This window comes from Leptodactylus fuscus, chromosome 5 (genome assembly GCF_031893055.1).
Source record: "Leptodactylus fuscus isolate aLepFus1 chromosome 5, aLepFus1.hap2, whole genome shotgun sequence".
In the NCBI taxonomy this organism is placed as follows: Eukaryota; Metazoa; Chordata; class Amphibia; order Anura; family Leptodactylidae; genus Leptodactylus; species Leptodactylus fuscus.
Window position 1 is genome coordinate 174,906,275 of NC_134269.1, and position 17,777 is coordinate 174,924,051.

At 42.1% G+C, this 17,777-nt stretch overlaps 1 protein-coding gene across 2 annotated transcripts; it reads left to right on the plus strand.

Moving 5' to 3' along the window:
- The first annotated feature begins 1,772 nt into the window (after window positions 1-1,772).
- Window positions 1,773-17,074, plus strand: PANK3 (pantothenate kinase 3). Of its 2 annotated transcripts, none has more exons than XM_075274758.1 (8): window positions 1,773-1,935; window positions 2,186-2,238; window positions 4,672-5,024; window positions 6,021-6,274; window positions 7,309-7,485; window positions 8,248-8,371; window positions 10,342-10,467; window positions 11,889-17,074. In XM_075274758.1, the coding sequence occupies exons 2-8, from the start codon at window positions 2,211-2,213 to the stop codon at window positions 11,937-11,939; spliced, it is 1,113 nt and encodes a 370-aa protein (XP_075130859.1). In that variant the 5' UTR covers window positions 1,773-1,935; window positions 2,186-2,210; the 3' UTR covers window positions 11,940-17,074. The 2 variants fall into 2 exon arrangements, with proteins under 2 accessions (XP_075130859.1, XP_075130860.1); XM_075274759.1 differs by lacking the exon at window positions 1,773-1,935 and adding an exon at window positions 1,965-2,017.
- Window positions 17,075-17,777: the final 703 nt, after the last annotated feature.

The following is a 17,777-nucleotide window of genomic DNA, read 5'->3' on the forward strand; positions in this document are numbered from 1 at the left end:
CGAGCACTATGCATTCCACAGTGGAACACACTCACTTCCGGTTTTACGGTCGTAAACCATAAGTGAGCTTTTTCTTCACTATACGGACTCCTGGAGTGCTACTGACTAGCCACGAAGTTTATTCTACCACTATACACCACCAATAGAGTTTATTTCTCTTGGACTTGGGGCCACGGCCCCTTTAGGGGCGCGGCTCCCGGTCGGACGGCTCCTGGCGCCAGTAGCCCTTTATATGGACACTATTCTGGCGTCTGGTTCACACTCATCTACTAGGATTCCATATCTAACTTGCTTTGGCTTCCTATTCCTCCTCCCATCTACCGGTAAGATTGTATAGGATACTACATTGCATTAGGTTACGTTACTGTTTAGTAAGCTGGGCACCCATCCTCGAATCGACGCATTTATATGTATTATTTACCCTGACACTTGATTTTGTCTACTTTGTACTTATACTCATCATGTACATGGTCTTATTGTGGTCTTTACCATTACACCTGAAGCTCCCTCAGGCTATGTATTATCCAATACTCCAATTTGTTGGACTAATACACCATAGCCTTTTACTGTACTTCGGTACAATACGTGTAGATTGAATTATATTTGTGTATTATTGTCTGTTTTTCTTTTGTATTATATATGTATTATTTTCAGACACACTGAAGGTCTTTAACTTAGACCGAAACATATGTGTATTTGTAGGAATAAAAATTATGTTTTGGGAGTATACTCATTGAGTGCCGGAAATTTCATTTATTGCATTAAGATGACAGTGAGAAGCCTTTCCGAGCACCAGCTTAAACTATCGAGTGACAGTTCATTATTCACAATAAAAACAGGACCTTTCATGTTCTCCCGCACGTGTTTTTATATACCGCTAGAAAGCCGAAAGTGTGCTGAATTCAGCGAACTGTAGTTTTTTCCCATTATTTGCCCCTTGGATGGGGGTGTCGGTGCAGTCAGTTTTCGACTTTCCATTTTTCAAGTCCCCAAGTTGACCTGACAGTGTGAACCTGGTGTTAGTGCCCCTCATTCTTGGAGAAATGTTATTAAATAAAATATTAAAAACCCTGAGCGGTGTCTACATTAGTTTTCAAGATGGAGTCACGTCTCAGGGTCCTGCCTATTCCTTTGCATTTCATACTGTGTGGAAATTGTAAGTATTGCTCAAACACTTCATGTTCTTGGTTACGTGTAATAATACTATTCCCATAGCCCAATGTTATAAAGCAGAACGGCTTGTTATGAGGGAGCCGCCTCTCACTCCTCGCTTAGGAGATGGAGTATTAGCATTGTGCTGGTACATGTAGTCCCCCAGACCGCGCTGAGGTAAATCTTTGTACACCAGAGGTGAGGACTCCTGTCTGCCCTCCATATTATGTATTCCTATACTGCCTATACAGATGACGAGGTTTCCTGCACCAGACCACTGCCAGCCGATGTTATTTGCTACCAGACGCCATTTTAATAGTCACAATGAAGAAATGGCGGATGAGGACTCCTACAAGGGCTGGTACACGGTGACTGTGGCCAGTCTACATGTGTCCCTCCTGCCTGACTAGCAGCCCAGGCCGAGGCGTCCCCCCAGCCCCGGGTAGCAGAGAGCAGCCCCTGCTCCGCCATTCCCCGCTCTCCCCTCCTCCTCCTCCCCACACAATAGAGGCCGCTGTGCTGCGCGTCACTAGGAATCATTCCACAGCCCGGCCGCTGCTGATTGGCCGCTGCTTCTCGGCTTCCTCCCATTGGCTAGAGCGCGCCTGGCGTGAGCTTCTCTTCCCCAACATCAGCTGCGTACAGCACGGATATGACTGCAAGAACTTCCCTGTACCGCCCGGACCGCCGCTCCCTCCAGCTCGCAGGCAGAAGAAGCCATTAGCTAAGCACAAGCCCGCACCCGCAGCCCGGCTCCTGTCACCACAGACACACACAGACCAGGTGAGGGCGCGGAGCAAGGAGGGATTTGTAGTTCGCCGCTTTCGCTCCGGTTTTTAGAAGATTCTAGAAACTACAAATCCCGGTGAGCCTTGCGATACTCTGGGGTGACGTCACTTCCGGGCGGGCCATCAGGGGCAGGATGTTGTGAATGTCTGCATGACTGGGGTTGTGGGCGAGGCCTGTGTGTCTGATTGGAGTCACAGGACCTAGTGTATGCCATAGCCACTGACTGTGCACCTTGTATCCACAGACAGGAGAGGACGCCACCTGCAAACATGAAGATCAAGGATGCAAAGAAGCCATGTAAGTGTGATCTGTCCCTGGCCACCAGGGCTCTGTGCTAAGCTTAGCTATCTCACCAGTGCATTTACTTTCTAAGTACATAGACTTTTTACATCTGACATATGTATTTGTGTCCAGAGAAAGTGGACAGTAAATGATCTGTTTTTGCAGAATCAAAATTAAGCCTAAAACCCATTGATGTTGTGTGTTGTATATCGTGTCACATGATCACAGCGGCCGACACAGTGTTGTGTAGTAGTGATACTGTCATGGATGACATCACTGCTGTTTGTTTTTCAAGAAGTGGAACCTTTTTCAGGCTTCTCTGTGGGGTTTTTATTATTATAAATATATATATATATATATATATATATATATATATATATATATATATATATATATTCCATCTAAGGGGATCTGACATCTGTACCCCACATAACTCTGCTAATACGGCCATGTCCCAGCATCAGAACCAGGCAGAGCTGTAGCCGTGGCACTAAAATGCTGCAGCTTTAGGGTCAGTGCACAAGTAGTATTATGGTGCTGAATCCGCCTCAAAATCAGCTTCAAAAAACACCTCCGAGTTCTAGGACGCCAAAAAACTCTGTGTGCACTGACCCTTAGGGCTCGTTCACATCTGTGGCTGATCTCCCGTCTATCCGGGAAATGCTTTTTATAAATTTAGTAATTTATTAAATGGTCAACTTTTCAACAAATTTTACATGCAATTATAAGAAACTCTGTAATATATCTTAGCAGAGAAAAGTGCTGCCCTAATCAGATTGTCTCCATTCTCAGAATATACTGCTTTTTCTTTCTCTTTGGCTGGTGCTGCCTCTGACAAGTCTATCGGGATACTGCAGGGACATTTTTTAAGTCACAAGACCCCTCATAGAGTCATAATGAATCTTTGTGTTGCTGGATATGTGTTACTAATCTTTAGTCGGGGGGTGACCATCTCTAATACTTGTGGTATAGGATGACTTCTTAAACTACACTTGTTTTCCTCATAGTGGAAGACTGAAGATGTTATTCTAGTTTCTGGAGATCGCACGCACCATATTACTTTAATTATATCAAATAACAGCATTCATTGTATTTGCCAAATGACGAGACCACAGGAATCCTATCTATGTGATTGTTCATTTATTTACTGGCTCACAGGGATACATTGATAAGCTTGTTATTTCCTTGCATAACCCCTATAAAGCTAGGACAAAGAATGTGTCACTGCAGGACAGGGCAGAGCTCAAGAGTCAGGTGGCTAAGGTCACTTGTACATGGCAGTATTTTGCACAAACTTTGCACTTTCCTGTTTTGGATCCGCTCCTAGTTTCAGCTGAAAATGCTGATGCAAAATCCCGACCTAATTATTGCTGTGTGGAAATGGGCTACTAAATAGTACAACTAAACCTGTACAAAAATAGTGCATATGTGTATATACAGTATATTTAAAGAGGACCTTTCATGTCCTCGGGCACCTGCGGTTTTATATAACTCTAGAAAGCCGACCGTGCGTGGAATTCCCCGCACTGCCAGATTTCCCTTTATGTGCCCCTTCCCAGTATCAGAAGGAAATTCCTGACAGTCTAGCTGGGCAGTGAGGAACACCCCTCCTGACAGTATTTGTCCATAGACTAGTACTGGGGGGGGGGGGTGTTGGCGTTCTTCACAGTTTAGCGTCATCGCTGGGCGATAAGGAACGCCCCTTCTGACAGTGAAGAGATATTGGTAATGGCACCGATATCTCGTGCCCAGGGTCACATAACGGGAAAGCTGAATTGAACGCACTGTCGGCTTTCTAGCAGTGTATAAAACCACATGTGTCCGAGGACATGAAAGCTCCTCTTTAACTGATATTTATGAACCTCACTTTAAGTAATTTTATCATGTAGAAGAACCTTTTCAGCTTTCTCCCTGTGCAACAGTCCACAACTTCCATCTCATAATTTCTGCTTCTAGGGACTTACCTTTCAATATGTGATACTTGCTGGAATAGGCTGAAGCCTGAGGAGCGGAGGGGGGACGGTATTCGATTAGTAGTATCTTAGGCTTTATACTACCTAGCTCTCGGTGGCATATGAAGGTCGAAAATCCTAATATGACACCAAAATCGCAGTTTTAGATTATACCTGCAGTACAGTTACTTGAGTGCCCCCCACAGTCAGATATGCCAGTCTATACAGGATCTACTCACCTATACACAGCAGTATACATATACCATGTACTTGGAAACCGTGTACAGACTTCTGCTGGCAACGGAGAAAATGGATTTAGCAGAAAATGTTCAAAATTTGTTGATAAAAACGTATTAATGATACCAATGCAGAAAAGATATACAATATAGTTATTCTTTAACACTGTCGATTTTTTGGGGGGTCTATTCTTAGTATATAGCCATGGAAGGTCTAAAAACTGGAAATAATGTTGATTTTTGATGTTGTTTTTTTTCAGCATTCCCTTGGTTCGGCATGGACATTGGTGGCACCTTAGTGAAACTGGCTTATTTTGAGCCCATAGACATTACAGCAGAGGAGGAGCAAGAAGAAGTTGAGAGCTTAAAGAGCATCCGTAAATATCTGACTTCCAATGTAGCCTATGGTTCTACGGGCATTCGAGATGTCCACTTAGAGCTGAAAAACCTGACTCTCTTTGGCAGGAAAGGAAACCTGCACTTTATTCGATTTCCCACGCAAGACCTACCAACATTTATTCAGATGGCAAGGGATAAGAATTTTTCAACACTACATACGGTTCTGTGTGCAACAGGTGGCGGTGCTTATAAATTTGAAGAAGAGTTTAGAACGGTAGGTACCACAATCTTCGCTTAGACTGACCCTTTCTTTATGTTTCTCCATTCTGCCATTTGCCATACACATTTTTTAGCTTTTGTTGAATTGAAAGCGCAACAAATTCTGCAACAAAAAAAAGCTGTTTCCACAACGTGGGGCTTCAGCCTTAGGCTTAAGCCCCACGTTGCGGAAATGCAGCTTTTTTTTTGTTGTTGCAGATTTTGTTGCGTTTTTTTGAGCCAAGTCCAGGAGTGAATTGAGCAGAAGGTAGAAGTATAAGAACTTCCTATATATTTCCCATTCCTTTTGTAGCTATTGTTAGCTTTGGCTCAAAACGCAACAAAATCTTTCCGCAAAGTGGCGCGTTTAGCCTTAAAGAGGACTTTTCACCATTTTGCCCATAGGCAGTTCTATATACTGCCGGAAAGCTGACAGTGCGCTGAATTCAGCACACTGCCGGCTTTCCCGATCTGTGCCCGGTGTGAAGAGCTTACGGTCCGGTACCGTAGCTCTTCTATGGTCAGAAGGGCGTTTCTGACAGTTAGCCAGAGACGTCCTTCTTCACAGCACAGCCAATCGTGCTGCGCTGTGAGAGCCGGGAGGAACTCCCCCCTCCCTCCCTGATAATGCTCATCTATGGACGAGTACTGCGAGCAGATGGAGGGGGCGTTCCTCCCGGCTCTCAGCTGAGCTGCTATCAAGCCATTTGACCAATGAACATAATGTCACATGGCTCAGGAAGAGCCTTTGCCATTTCAATCGTCTTGGTCCACGGGGGTCCCAGGGATCATCAATGAATGACCTACCTTAAGGATTGTTAAGGTTATCAGTGTTCCAGAAACCCCTTCTAATGTGTGACTTGTGTTGATTTCCTTATAAAATCTCATGCATTCTGTTCTACAGAAGGGCACTTGTGGTTTTTAATTCTGCATACATTCTTACACAGATGACGTGATAAAAAATGAAAAGTCATTGTTTTTTTTTTTTTGTTTTTTTTCCCCTTCTAAACAGATTGGAAATCTAGAATTGCACAAGGTGGATGAACTGGATTCCCTTGTTGGAGGCTTGTTGTACATCGATTCTGTCAGGTTTAATGGACAGGCCGAGTGCTATTATTTTGAAAATGCTTCACACCCCGAGCAGTGCCAGAAAATTCCTTTCAATCTTGATGATCCTTATCCGTTACTGGTTGTGAACATTGGGTCCGGAGTCAGCATTCTCGCAGTCCATTCCAAGGACAGCTATAAAAGAGTATGTGGTACAAGGTAATGCACTTTGCATCTCGTGCTTGTAAATAAGTAGCCATGATAAATACGTATTTATACCAGATAGGACTTCTTCCAGTATATTGGAACTTAAAGGGGTTATCCAGCTTCCAAAAATTATCTGAGAAAAAATTTCTTTGTACCTATTAGCCAGTGGATATGAGATATAAAAAAAAATTGAAAGTCTTCAGTAGTTGATACCTTTTTTAATGGCTAACTAAAATGATGACAGATTGCAAGCTTTCAGGACTTTTTAGTTCCCTTTATCAGGCCTCCTTGTAGTTTTATAATGAGAACTATGCCTGAGGAAGGGAACTAAGAAGTCCCGAAAGCTTGCAATCTGTCATCATTTTAGTTAGCCATTAAAAAAGATATCAACTACTGAAGACTCAATTTTTATATACAAATACATCCACAGCAGTGCTAAATACTCACTGTGTTCTTGTGCACCCTTTTCTTGGCTTTATTTTACTTGAGACTCCTTGTAACTCACTCTTATTTACATGCAGTGAACCTGTGAACAAAAACTCCATTTCCCATGATTCATCTGCCTGATCTCCCTCTCCTTGTTTGCTGTTCACATGGCGGCTGGGGAGTAGTGAGCTTGCAAATGAAACATTACAGCATTGTGTAACCTGTACTGGGAGCGATTTATTACCTGTGATAATAGAAAATGGCGCGGTACACAGACATGAAAAAGTTGCACAAGGGAACTTAAGCTTAAAAGGGTATTCCTACAACAAAAATACATTTTAATGTAACTCCAGGTTCTTTCACTTTGTAGTTTTATGATGAGCGCAGCAAAATGAGAAGTTTTTGCTGGGTCACTCACCCACGTCTTCTCCCAGCACAAGCAGCTCAGCTTCATTGACGGTTCTCCTCATTTACACACATAGGAAGCCTTCTTTAGGACCCCTTCTTGTAGGTCCATGAATATTATATGCTGTGGACCTATAGATGTCAGGTTTATGGAATGGAGCTGTGTATAAAGACCTTATTGGCTATTAGTAATGTGCCAATGTTTCCTTCTTTAGCCTGGGTGGAGGCACTTTCCTCGGTCTCTGTAGTTTACTGACTGGTTGTGAAAGCTTTGAAGAGGCTCTGGAAATGGCGGCATCTGGTGATAGTACTAATGCTGACAAATTAGTAAAGGACATCTATGGAGGCGACTATGAAAGATTTGGACTTCCTGGATGGGCAGTAGCATCGAGGTAAAATGGATTTTTTTCTTTATCTAATGTTGTAATTTCTTAAATAAATTTGGTGTAATTCACACTTCTAATGTTTTTCCAGCTGCACGAGATATAGTTCTTACTTTGTCTATGTCAAGTATTTTTCTTTTTAGCTGACAAACTTCTTTTATGGTAATGAAGTTATTCCTATTGATGGCATGGCAGAATAACTTCATAATGGGTATAGTGATCACACATTTGGGATTCCCACTGATCCTGAAAACGGGGCACCGATGCTCGTCCGTCCTGCTGGAGCGGCAGACCAAGCATGAGCTCTGCTACTCCATTCATTCTCAATGGGAGTGCTGGAGACAGTGGAGCTCTATACTCGACTGTCTCCAGCACCCACCAGTTTTAATAAGCGTTTTGAGATCTAGTTTACATCCGTATTACATTTACTAATATCTTATAAAATCTTTGGAAGCCTCTGTTCATCTCATTCTACATCAGGAATATTCTACCATTATCCACAGTTTTTCCCTAGGGTAGATGGTCCAGTGTATAGGAAAGCCTTGTCCAGTGCGCACTGTGGCTTTTCGTATGATTGGGGCAGGCCCTTTATACTTTTGCCAGACAGTGTGCCTGTCTTGTCTGGCAGTACAGCTCTAACCCATGTCCTGTGCAGTGGCTTTATACCAGGTGTGCAATGTAGCACTGACATACATAATAACATACCATAGTATCTTCTGTGTATTCTATAATGTTACTTTCACCTGACCTCTCTGCATTTTTACCTTTCAGTTTTGGTAACATGATTTACAAAGATAAACGGGAATCTGTTAGTAAAGAGGATCTGGCTCGTGCTACATTGGTGACCATCACCAATAATATTGGCTCAATTGCTCGGATGTGTGCTGTCAATGAGGTAAGATGGCTATTAAACATTGATACATGACTTTGAGTCCTGGGCTAAGAGTTTTAGTATCATAACCACTAAAGAGAGCCATAGGTTGAATCCCACTGTTCTGTATTTCTGGGATCCCCCTTAATGAGGGTCACTGGCTTTAGTAGGGCTAGTTCGCAAGGGGCACAGGATGGTGTATTTTGGTCCTGATTTTGACGCGGGAAGCCTTATCAGAATAGGACCAAAATGCGACTGTCCTGGCTTCCGACAGTCGCAGCTTCCCGCTCCGGAGTAGGCCCAAATGAATGGGCCTAGCCCGCAGGGTTCTGCCGCGAGGCGGATGCCGCAGCTAAAACGTAGTTTGTGGCTTGAATGTCTTTTGTCAAGATCACAACTGGACACCCACAAGAGTGTGTTGTTTTTTTTTTCTCTCTCAACCAGTTTCTGTCAGAGCTACATCCCGGCTACCTATTGCTTACATCCTTCGGCTTCTTTATAGTGCTGCCTTGTGGCATATGGATCAAGCAGCATTGTACAGGGCTATGAAGGCTGTAGGAGAATACAACAATCTATACAATAAGAATTAAGTAATAAAAAAAAAAAATACAGTTCCAAATTCAGAAGAGTCTAAGAAAAGCAGGAATACAATGGCCCCTTGGGCTACAATGGACCCAGGATATCATATTTTCAACATAGACCAGTCTTTTCCGGTCCATTGTAACTTGAAACCAGACTCAACATATATAATACTTGGCTGGAGACTTCACCAATTTTGCTTGATTTTTTTTCCCCTGCAGCTGTGGCTATGGGATTTCATAAAAACTGCTTTTGGTGAAATGTGTAGGTGTCCCAATACCATTTAGTGTATGTATGGAATAATAATGATACAGGTCAATATAAAAAAAACAACAACTTTTAAACATATCTTACGCTAAGGAGAGGAGGAGGAGGATGCTAGAAAAGACATGGAGTTCTGTGTGATGCCGACTGTAAACAAACAGAATGAATTAAGATATGGATAAGGAAAGCCGTCTAACTACCGTATTTTTCGGACTATAAGACGCACTTTTTTTCCTCCCAATATGGGAGGAAAATGTGTGTGCGTCTTATAGTCCGAATGCAGCGTGCGCAGCGTCTGTGTCCTGTCTATGAGAATCAAAAGGAGAGCAGCACGGTGCCTGCCTGCTCTGCCCCTCCTTCCCTGTCTGTGTCGTGTGTTTGCAGGAGCGAGATATGAGAGGCAGGGAAGTAGGGGCGGGCCAGACAGGTGAAGGAAGCGTGGTTTCAAGCTTGCCGAGAAAACCACACCTCTTTCACCCGTCTGGCTCGCCCCTCCTTCACTGCCTCTCAGATCTGGCTCCGGCAATGAAACCACACAGACAGGGAAGGAGGGGCGGGCCAAACGGGAGGAGGAGGCGTGGTTTTCTCGGCAAGCTTGAAACCACGCCTCCTTCACCCATCTGGCCCGCCCCTTTTTCTCTTCTTACATAGCTTCACTGCAGGGTGTCTCTTTCCATCCATGGATGAGATTAGATAGATAGATAGATAGATAGACAGACAGACAGACAGATAGATAGATAGATAGGATAGATTAGATAGATAGATAGATATGTTCAAATCACCCCCATATCCCTACAATACATATAAAACAAAAACATTACTGTGAAACACATACACATTTGGTATTCCTGTGTCCGAAAGCCCCCGGTTCTATTTACATTGGTGAAATATTATATTATTAGGTTATTAAATATTTCACCAATTTTTTTTCCTTAATTTTTTTTTCCCTATTTTCCTCCTCTAAAACCTTAGTGCGTCTTATAGTCCGAAAAATACGGTAATGGAAAAGGAATCAGATTTCTGTAATAAGATATATTATGAGGTTTCCTCTGTATCTTGTGATGCTAATCCAATTCCAGGTTACTGACTACAACATCATTTCTATTTTTTAGTTAAAGCCAAACCTTTTTATTTGACTTTGTGTCTTCTAGAAAATAAACCGAGTCATTTTTGTGGGTAATTTTCTACGGGTAAATACCCTTTCAATGAAATTGCTGGCATATGCATTGGATTACTGGTCGAACGGTCAGCTTAAAGCACTTTTTCTGGAACATGAGGTATGTCCGAAAAAAGAGATAAGACCTTCAAAAAGTCCATGTATTACTGGAATATATTATTATTAGGACACTACTTAGATATGTATTATTAATTTAACCACTTCAGTACCGGGCCAATTTGTGGTCCAAGACCAGACACATTATAGGTTTATTTTGTATGTGCGGTTTTGAGGGATGTAACATTTTTCTCGTATGTCTCAGTCAACTAATTTTTGCGTTATTTTTCGAGGAAAACATAGGGCTTTATTTTTATTTTCAAATGTGTTTTAATTTTTTTTATATCCAGGAAAATATAAACATAATAGGAGGGAAATTGTTTCTGGTTTTCAATGTATTATTTTTTTATTTAATAACACAGAGTCACTGAAAAACTTTATAATATAGTTTTTCCTCTCCGTTACGGTAATTTTTATTTTGTATGGTGTCGTCAGGGGTGGGGCTATAACCTTAACGGCGTTTTATTGGCGGTTTTTTTTTATTATTATTATTATTATTATTTACATTTTTTAAAAAACTTTTTTATTTTATTTTTTTTCTCCAGATTGTGTCCCCATAAGGTGATAAGAGACCTTTAGGGACATCTGATCATTTTGTTTTTGTACTTGAGGCTGATTTCTCCTATAACTGGGGCTGGTACATATAGCCTCAGTTGCAGGAGAAATCCAGCCTCCTGCACGCTGTATACACAGCTTACTGAGCTGATCTGGGGTCCTGTAGGACCCAGCAACTTTTGCAAGACTCTGCTCCCGTCGGATCACGTGTCCGCCAGGTCAGAGGGCGGCTGAATTATGGCAGCGTCCATAGCTGTGTATACAGCGCTCATTGAGCGATCGAGAAGGCAGGGGAGGTAATAAATCTTCCCTGCCACCTCTCTGGGAGCTCCGGCTGAAGTTACAGCCGGCTCCCATTGAAAGCAGCTGCACGATCACCGTGCAGCTGCTGTGTATAAGCTGAGGGGCTTTTTCAAAAGAGGTTTTTATTGAGATTTTTATATTGCTAATTAATTTATGGGCATCGGACATCCAACATCTTTGTCAGTCTACTTATTAGAGGAGTTGCAGTACTAGGGCGGGTGCTGCAACCTCTTCACTCCATACATTGTATAGTAGCTTTATGTGATATTGCAATTCAATCCCAATCATTTACATAGTACTGAGCCGGCCGCTTAACCCTCTGCTGTACGGCCACTCCCATGCATTCCTATGGGAGCGAGGTATTCGAAACTCTTATAACCAATAAAATTGCCTTAACCAATTAGATTCTGGAAGTGTATTTCCTAAAATTTCTATATAGTAAACAATAGAAAACTTAAAACTTTTTAAGATGTAAAGCGAAGTAGAAAGCTATGTAATGAGATTTTATATATATTTATTTTTCCCTTATTCCTTCAGCCATGTAATGTTTGGTTTTTCCCCTTCCAGGGCTATTTTGGTGCGGTTGGTGCTCTTCTAGGGTTGCTGAATTTCTCTTGAGTCATCTTGCTTTTTTATGTCCAGGAAGGTATTCTCTGGAACAATGTATCCTGTGTAATGAATGGGCATAAATGAAGATTTATAGACAACGTTGATCTCTTTCTTTTATTAGTAAACATGTGATGAAGCACTGAACATTCTGAGACCAATTTGGAATCCATGTTGATCCCGAGGACCTCCATGCCGATGATGTTGCACATACGTTCCTTGCAGCAGTAAACCAATCTGTATATAGAGCCAGTATTATGTATATAAGCAGGGGGATACAAGAGCACATACTCTACTGCATTGACTCTTTAGTTACTGGCAACCAGTTGGTCTATCCCAATGATAGTTTGGTCTGCATTTAACATTCGGCCTGTACTTTGGACGCCATTAGTTTTACTTTACACCACAGGCATTTACAGACCCATCCAGGCCGTCATTCCTCCTGAATGGTGTCTTATCATATCTGTGGCTTCTCATTTCTAAGAGGCAACATTTTCTGGAGCATTTATTCAGATTTTTTTTTTTTTTGGTTATTTTTTTGTAAATATGATGTTCTTTGTCAAACAAGTCCATGTATATTGCTACAGAGTTGCTTTGCCTTAATAATGTTGACCAACCTCTAGTTTTCATGGTAGCTAACACTGCTTCAAATGTAAGTCTGTTGTTGATCGATTCGGAGCCATTGCTGCAGAAAGAGCTGCAACTACCTGTATTTAGTGGATGCCTAACCTCTCCCCTGATCTCTTGTTTCATCCCCGTAAGACCAGTATTACCAGTGCCGTTTCTGTGTTGTCAAGTATTTGTAATGGGGAAAAGTTGCCTTTAAGCATCCTGTTTGCTTCATTGAGTGTGATTAGACGGCAAGTACATGACAAACCATTGTTGAAGTGTTTTGTTCTGTGTTTTTGCTGGTCTGTGACGATGGGCCTGTTGAGCAATGGGTGATCATACGCTGAAGTCTATACATGTCATGTTCCACTATGCTGGACTATGGATCTGTGATTCAGCGTAACCTTACAATATGCTGTGTTACCTGTTGCCTTATGATATGCTTTGGATTAGAGGTCGCACACTATTACCAATACCTCCCTATAGAGAGAACATTAGACCATGCAGAAGGTGATGTATGACTTGTGGGGACCATTTCATATTGAAGGTTATGTATGGAAACATTCCCAAGAGTTTACTTAATGGAGGGTACTGACATTGTTCTGTTCTTGTAAAGGCAATTGTGCATTGTCCTAGGGCAGTGTTGGCGAACCTTTTAGAGATCAAGTGCCCGAACTGCAACCCAAAACCCACTAATTTATCACAATGTGCCAACATGGCAATTTAACGTTAATAATGTGCGGATCCATAATTGAACACAATTACAGACCTGCAAAATATGGTCATACGAATGGGACTTTATAGAGCTTTCTGCTCCACTGTGACCCCCACACAGTCAAATCTGCTCCACAGTGGCCCCCACACAGTACAATCTGCTGCTCAGTGGTCCCCATACAATACAATTTGCTCGACGGTGGCCCCCACACAGTACAATATGCTCCACAATAGCTCAACACAGTACAATATGCTCCACAGTGGCCCCCACACAGTACAATATGCTCCACAATAGCCCAACACAGTACAATATGCTCCACAGTGGCCCCCACACAGTACAATATGCTCCACAGTGGCCCCCACACAGTACAATATGCTCCACAATAGCCCAACACAGTACAATATGCTCCACAGTGGCCCCCACACAGTACAATATGCTCCACAGTGGCCCCCACACAGTACAATATGCTCCACAGTGGCCCCCACACAGTATAATCTGTTCCACAGATGGATGCCCACAGAGAGGACTCTGAGTATCACCTCTGGCACCCGTGTCATAGGTTCGCCATCATGGTCCTAGGGTATAAGAAAAGGTAAGAACTGCTGACTGATTCTTAATCCATAGATCTGTGCACACTGCATTAGAACATACGCTGGCATATACACCAGGGAAACACTCTTTACAATGCGACCTTTTGGGCGACATATGCCAATACAGTGACATTTGTTAAATACGTCGCAGATCTTGCTCAGAACGTGCGGTACGTGACTACCCTCCCTGTTTTCTACTGCACTGACCATTGCCTTTCTATAGTGATTGTCTTCCAGCAATTGCTGTTCTAAATCCCGTCGTCCCTTCCTAAGATTGGTGTGCATCATCTAATGCAGTAGCTGTCATGTAAACTCTAAGGTACTTGACTGAATATGTGCCATACTTTGGTAACATTTTCACTAGCGGTGCATTACAAATACATATCTAGAACTGGCACAAACCATTGCTGCTAACAATTTTACTGTGAATCCAAAGATATTTTTGCGCATGTATACTGGAACTTGTACAAATGAGCAACTTTCCCTTTCTATGTATGTGAATATATACTATTGATGTTTCAGTATAGTCTTATATTTATATTCTAAACAATTTTGTGCCAAGGTTTGTGATCGTTTCTGCATATGTTGGCATCGGCTTCACTGGAAGTGGGACACAACCTGAAACGGAAGGTAGATTAAGTCCAAGCACAGGAGAAAAAACTTTTCTCCTGCAAAATAAGTTTTATTGTTTCCAAGTTGCTTACCATGCTATATTATATTATGTTATGGAAGTCTATGAGACGATGTATTAAGGTACTAAAAAGGTAGCTGGTGCTGTATTCATGAGATTGCATGAAGTAGGCGTTGTGGTCCAGTTGTGAATTGCGTGCCTTGTGGATAGTCTGTGAGATGATTTTGCTCTACCACGTGACTCCCGGGTCTTTGTAGGTGCTTTACCACACACGTTGGGATACCTTTGTCACTGTTAATCCCATTCTTCTTGTTATTCCCAGTTAGTGTTCCAGTTGTCACTTCATAACCCTGCCTGACACCGCCGGTGCCCAACTTGACATTGCTATTCTTTTTTCCCCACATCACAATTTTACTTTCCTGGCCATGCACACAAGCCTATCCGAAAACAACTGCATGTGTGGTGTCTCGGAAGTGAAATGATGTTGGAAAGACTGGCACTGTCCGTCATGGCACAGGACAAGGCGTTGGGCAGGGCTGGGAGGAGAGACTAAAAGCACTTGCCAGGAATGGGTCTGACCATGTGACACTTGCCATTTTTAGTATAATCTATCAAATTTGTTTTAACCAAGCAAGGATGGTGCAATGAACACAAAAAAAGGCATCCCTGCATATGTGGGGTCTCTGCAAGTGTCCGACCCATCACTGGGGGTCTTATGGTAGGGCTAGATCACCTGACATCCTCTCCTTACATGGAGCTGTAATAATGTGGAGATCAAAGGTTCTTGCACTTATTATTTTTATTGTGAAACCAAATTGCAAAGTTTTAACCCCTCTGTATTATGCCCCATGAAGTGGTAAATACTTTTATTTGAGCCACTCAGCATTACAGTATACCATGTATACCCTTGTATGTGACACGGTCTCTGAAAACGTGACCTTGTTGTCTATAGCCACTAAAGTAAATCTTGGGCTTGGGCTTATTCTCCCATATAGTTGGATGCATGGTGTCCTAAAGGCAGGTATATGTGCTCTGTTTGCAATGTGTATATTTGGTTTTCCTTGTAATGATTCGTCAGCATATTCTAGTAATACTGATGACAAATGTACGATACGGTACCTGTATTACAGGTTACACAATGATGTGTACAAAGGATAACGTTCCAAAGTCTGTAACGTGTTTTACATGTTTATCTAGGTTGCTGTATTTTTATTTTTCATGGTGTCACATAGACAACCTGTACCTTCTTCTAGACATTCATGGAGGTCCTACTGGTTTGCACCAAAAATCCATTGATGCCAATGATGGTTATACAGGTTTGGCATGGTATTGGCAGGGTGTTCTGGTATCATAGTCACATTTTGCCACATATTGTTCCTTTTTGTTTCCGATGAAGGTGTGAGGACCATTTAGCATATCTGCTCATGACATTTGGGTTAGTAGCTTCAAGCAACCCCTTTGGCCAGTTATGATCTTCATGTTGCTGCTACTGTGGCATATCATAAAGCCCATCTCAAATAAAGTATACAGACATCTAAGTAAAGGCGTATTCACAATTGTGTATTTTTTTGTATAATAAGTTTATACAGTTTTCTGGTATACTTGTTGTGTTAGAGCTCTGTGTAAATTCATTTTACAGATTGTACCTGCAGTCTTGTGAATATACAGAATACTTGCAGAGGGGCGTCCAGTGATCTGTCTCCGGACCAGTTAGTGATAGATTTGCTATTCATGTATGGACTTTGCATTCCTAATTGTACTTAAATGAAATCTAAATTATGGTATGGTATGTAAAAGCACATTTGTATAGTCCAGTCTATATATATATATATATATATATATATATATATATATATATATATATATATATATACTCTAAATCTTGTCCACATATCCGCAGAAGGTTACAATGTGGTGGCTTACTTGTGCCTGCAGGAAGAGTTGCCGGTTTGTAGCCGTCATGTAAGGAGCCGTCTCAGTCTTATGTGTCCTTAGCCTGAGACCGTTTTCTTCTCTCTACAACAGAGCTAATCTGCATAGTTGGCTTTTGGTGAATTTACTGTTTTATGTTCTGTTTTATGTGCTATTTCTCTATCTTGTACATTTTTTTTAATGGATATCACTCTTTGTTAGTTTAACAATTTTTATTTTTCAAAATTGAAATTTTACAAGTGTAATTTATACATAACAAAGTATGAGCAGGTTTTAGAAAAGGCTCGAAGGGACGTTTTTACATAAATTCAAGTCGTTAAATTATCGTCTGTCTTTTGTATAAAGCTTGTATTTGATATACTTGAAACATATCTAATGGAGATATTTTGTGTGAAAATACTGTAGCCCAAACCAGTGAAACCCATGTCACACACTGCAGTCACTTGGCCCATGGCAGCATCAAGGTAACTGTAATATGGACACTTAAAGAGGACCTTTCATGGGTTTGGGGCAAAGGCAGTTCCATATACTGCTGGAAAGCCGACAGTGCGTTGAATTTAGTTGAATTTCCCGATCTGTGCCCCGGGTAAAGAGCTATCGGTGCCTGTACCATAGCTCTTTACAGTCAGGAGGGCGTTCCTGACAGTCAGTCAGGAACGTCCTTCTCGACAGCAGCGCCTATCGCGCTGTACTATGAGACCGGGGAGGAATGCCCCCTCCCTCTGCTCATAGTGCTCGTCCATAGATGAGTATTATCAGGAGGGGGCGTTCCTCCCAGCTCTCACTGTACAACACTATAGGCACTGCTGTGAAGAAGGACGTTCCTGATAGACTGCCAGGAACGCCCTTCTGACTGTAAAGAGCTACAGTACCAGGACTGATAGCTCTTTACCCGGGGCACAGATCGGGAAAGCCGACTGTGCTGAATTCAGTGCACTGTCGGCTTTCCAGCAGTATATAGAACTGCCTGTGCCCAAACCTATGAAACGTCCTCTTTAATAGATAGTTCACACATTTGCAGTTTTTAAAACATTTGTAATCTAAATCTAGAAAGATTAAAATTTTCATTTTCCTTACAACACTGCACGGTACAAACAAGGAATAGATAGTATAGTGGGGAATTGTGCTAATACAGTTCCCCTACTATAGTATACTGTTCACTTCCATACCAGAGTTTTTAACGCTAAGGCCCCACGGGACGACCCGCAGCCAAAAAGCACTGCGGGAAAAACCACGGCGGCAACGCATCACGGTACTTCCCACAGCGCTTTAAAAAGAAAGTTTGTGGCGTTTTCCTCTGCGGACTTTCTGTTACAAATATATCTATGGGGAAACCGCCGGCGTTTCCGTAGATATAATTGACGTGCTGTGAG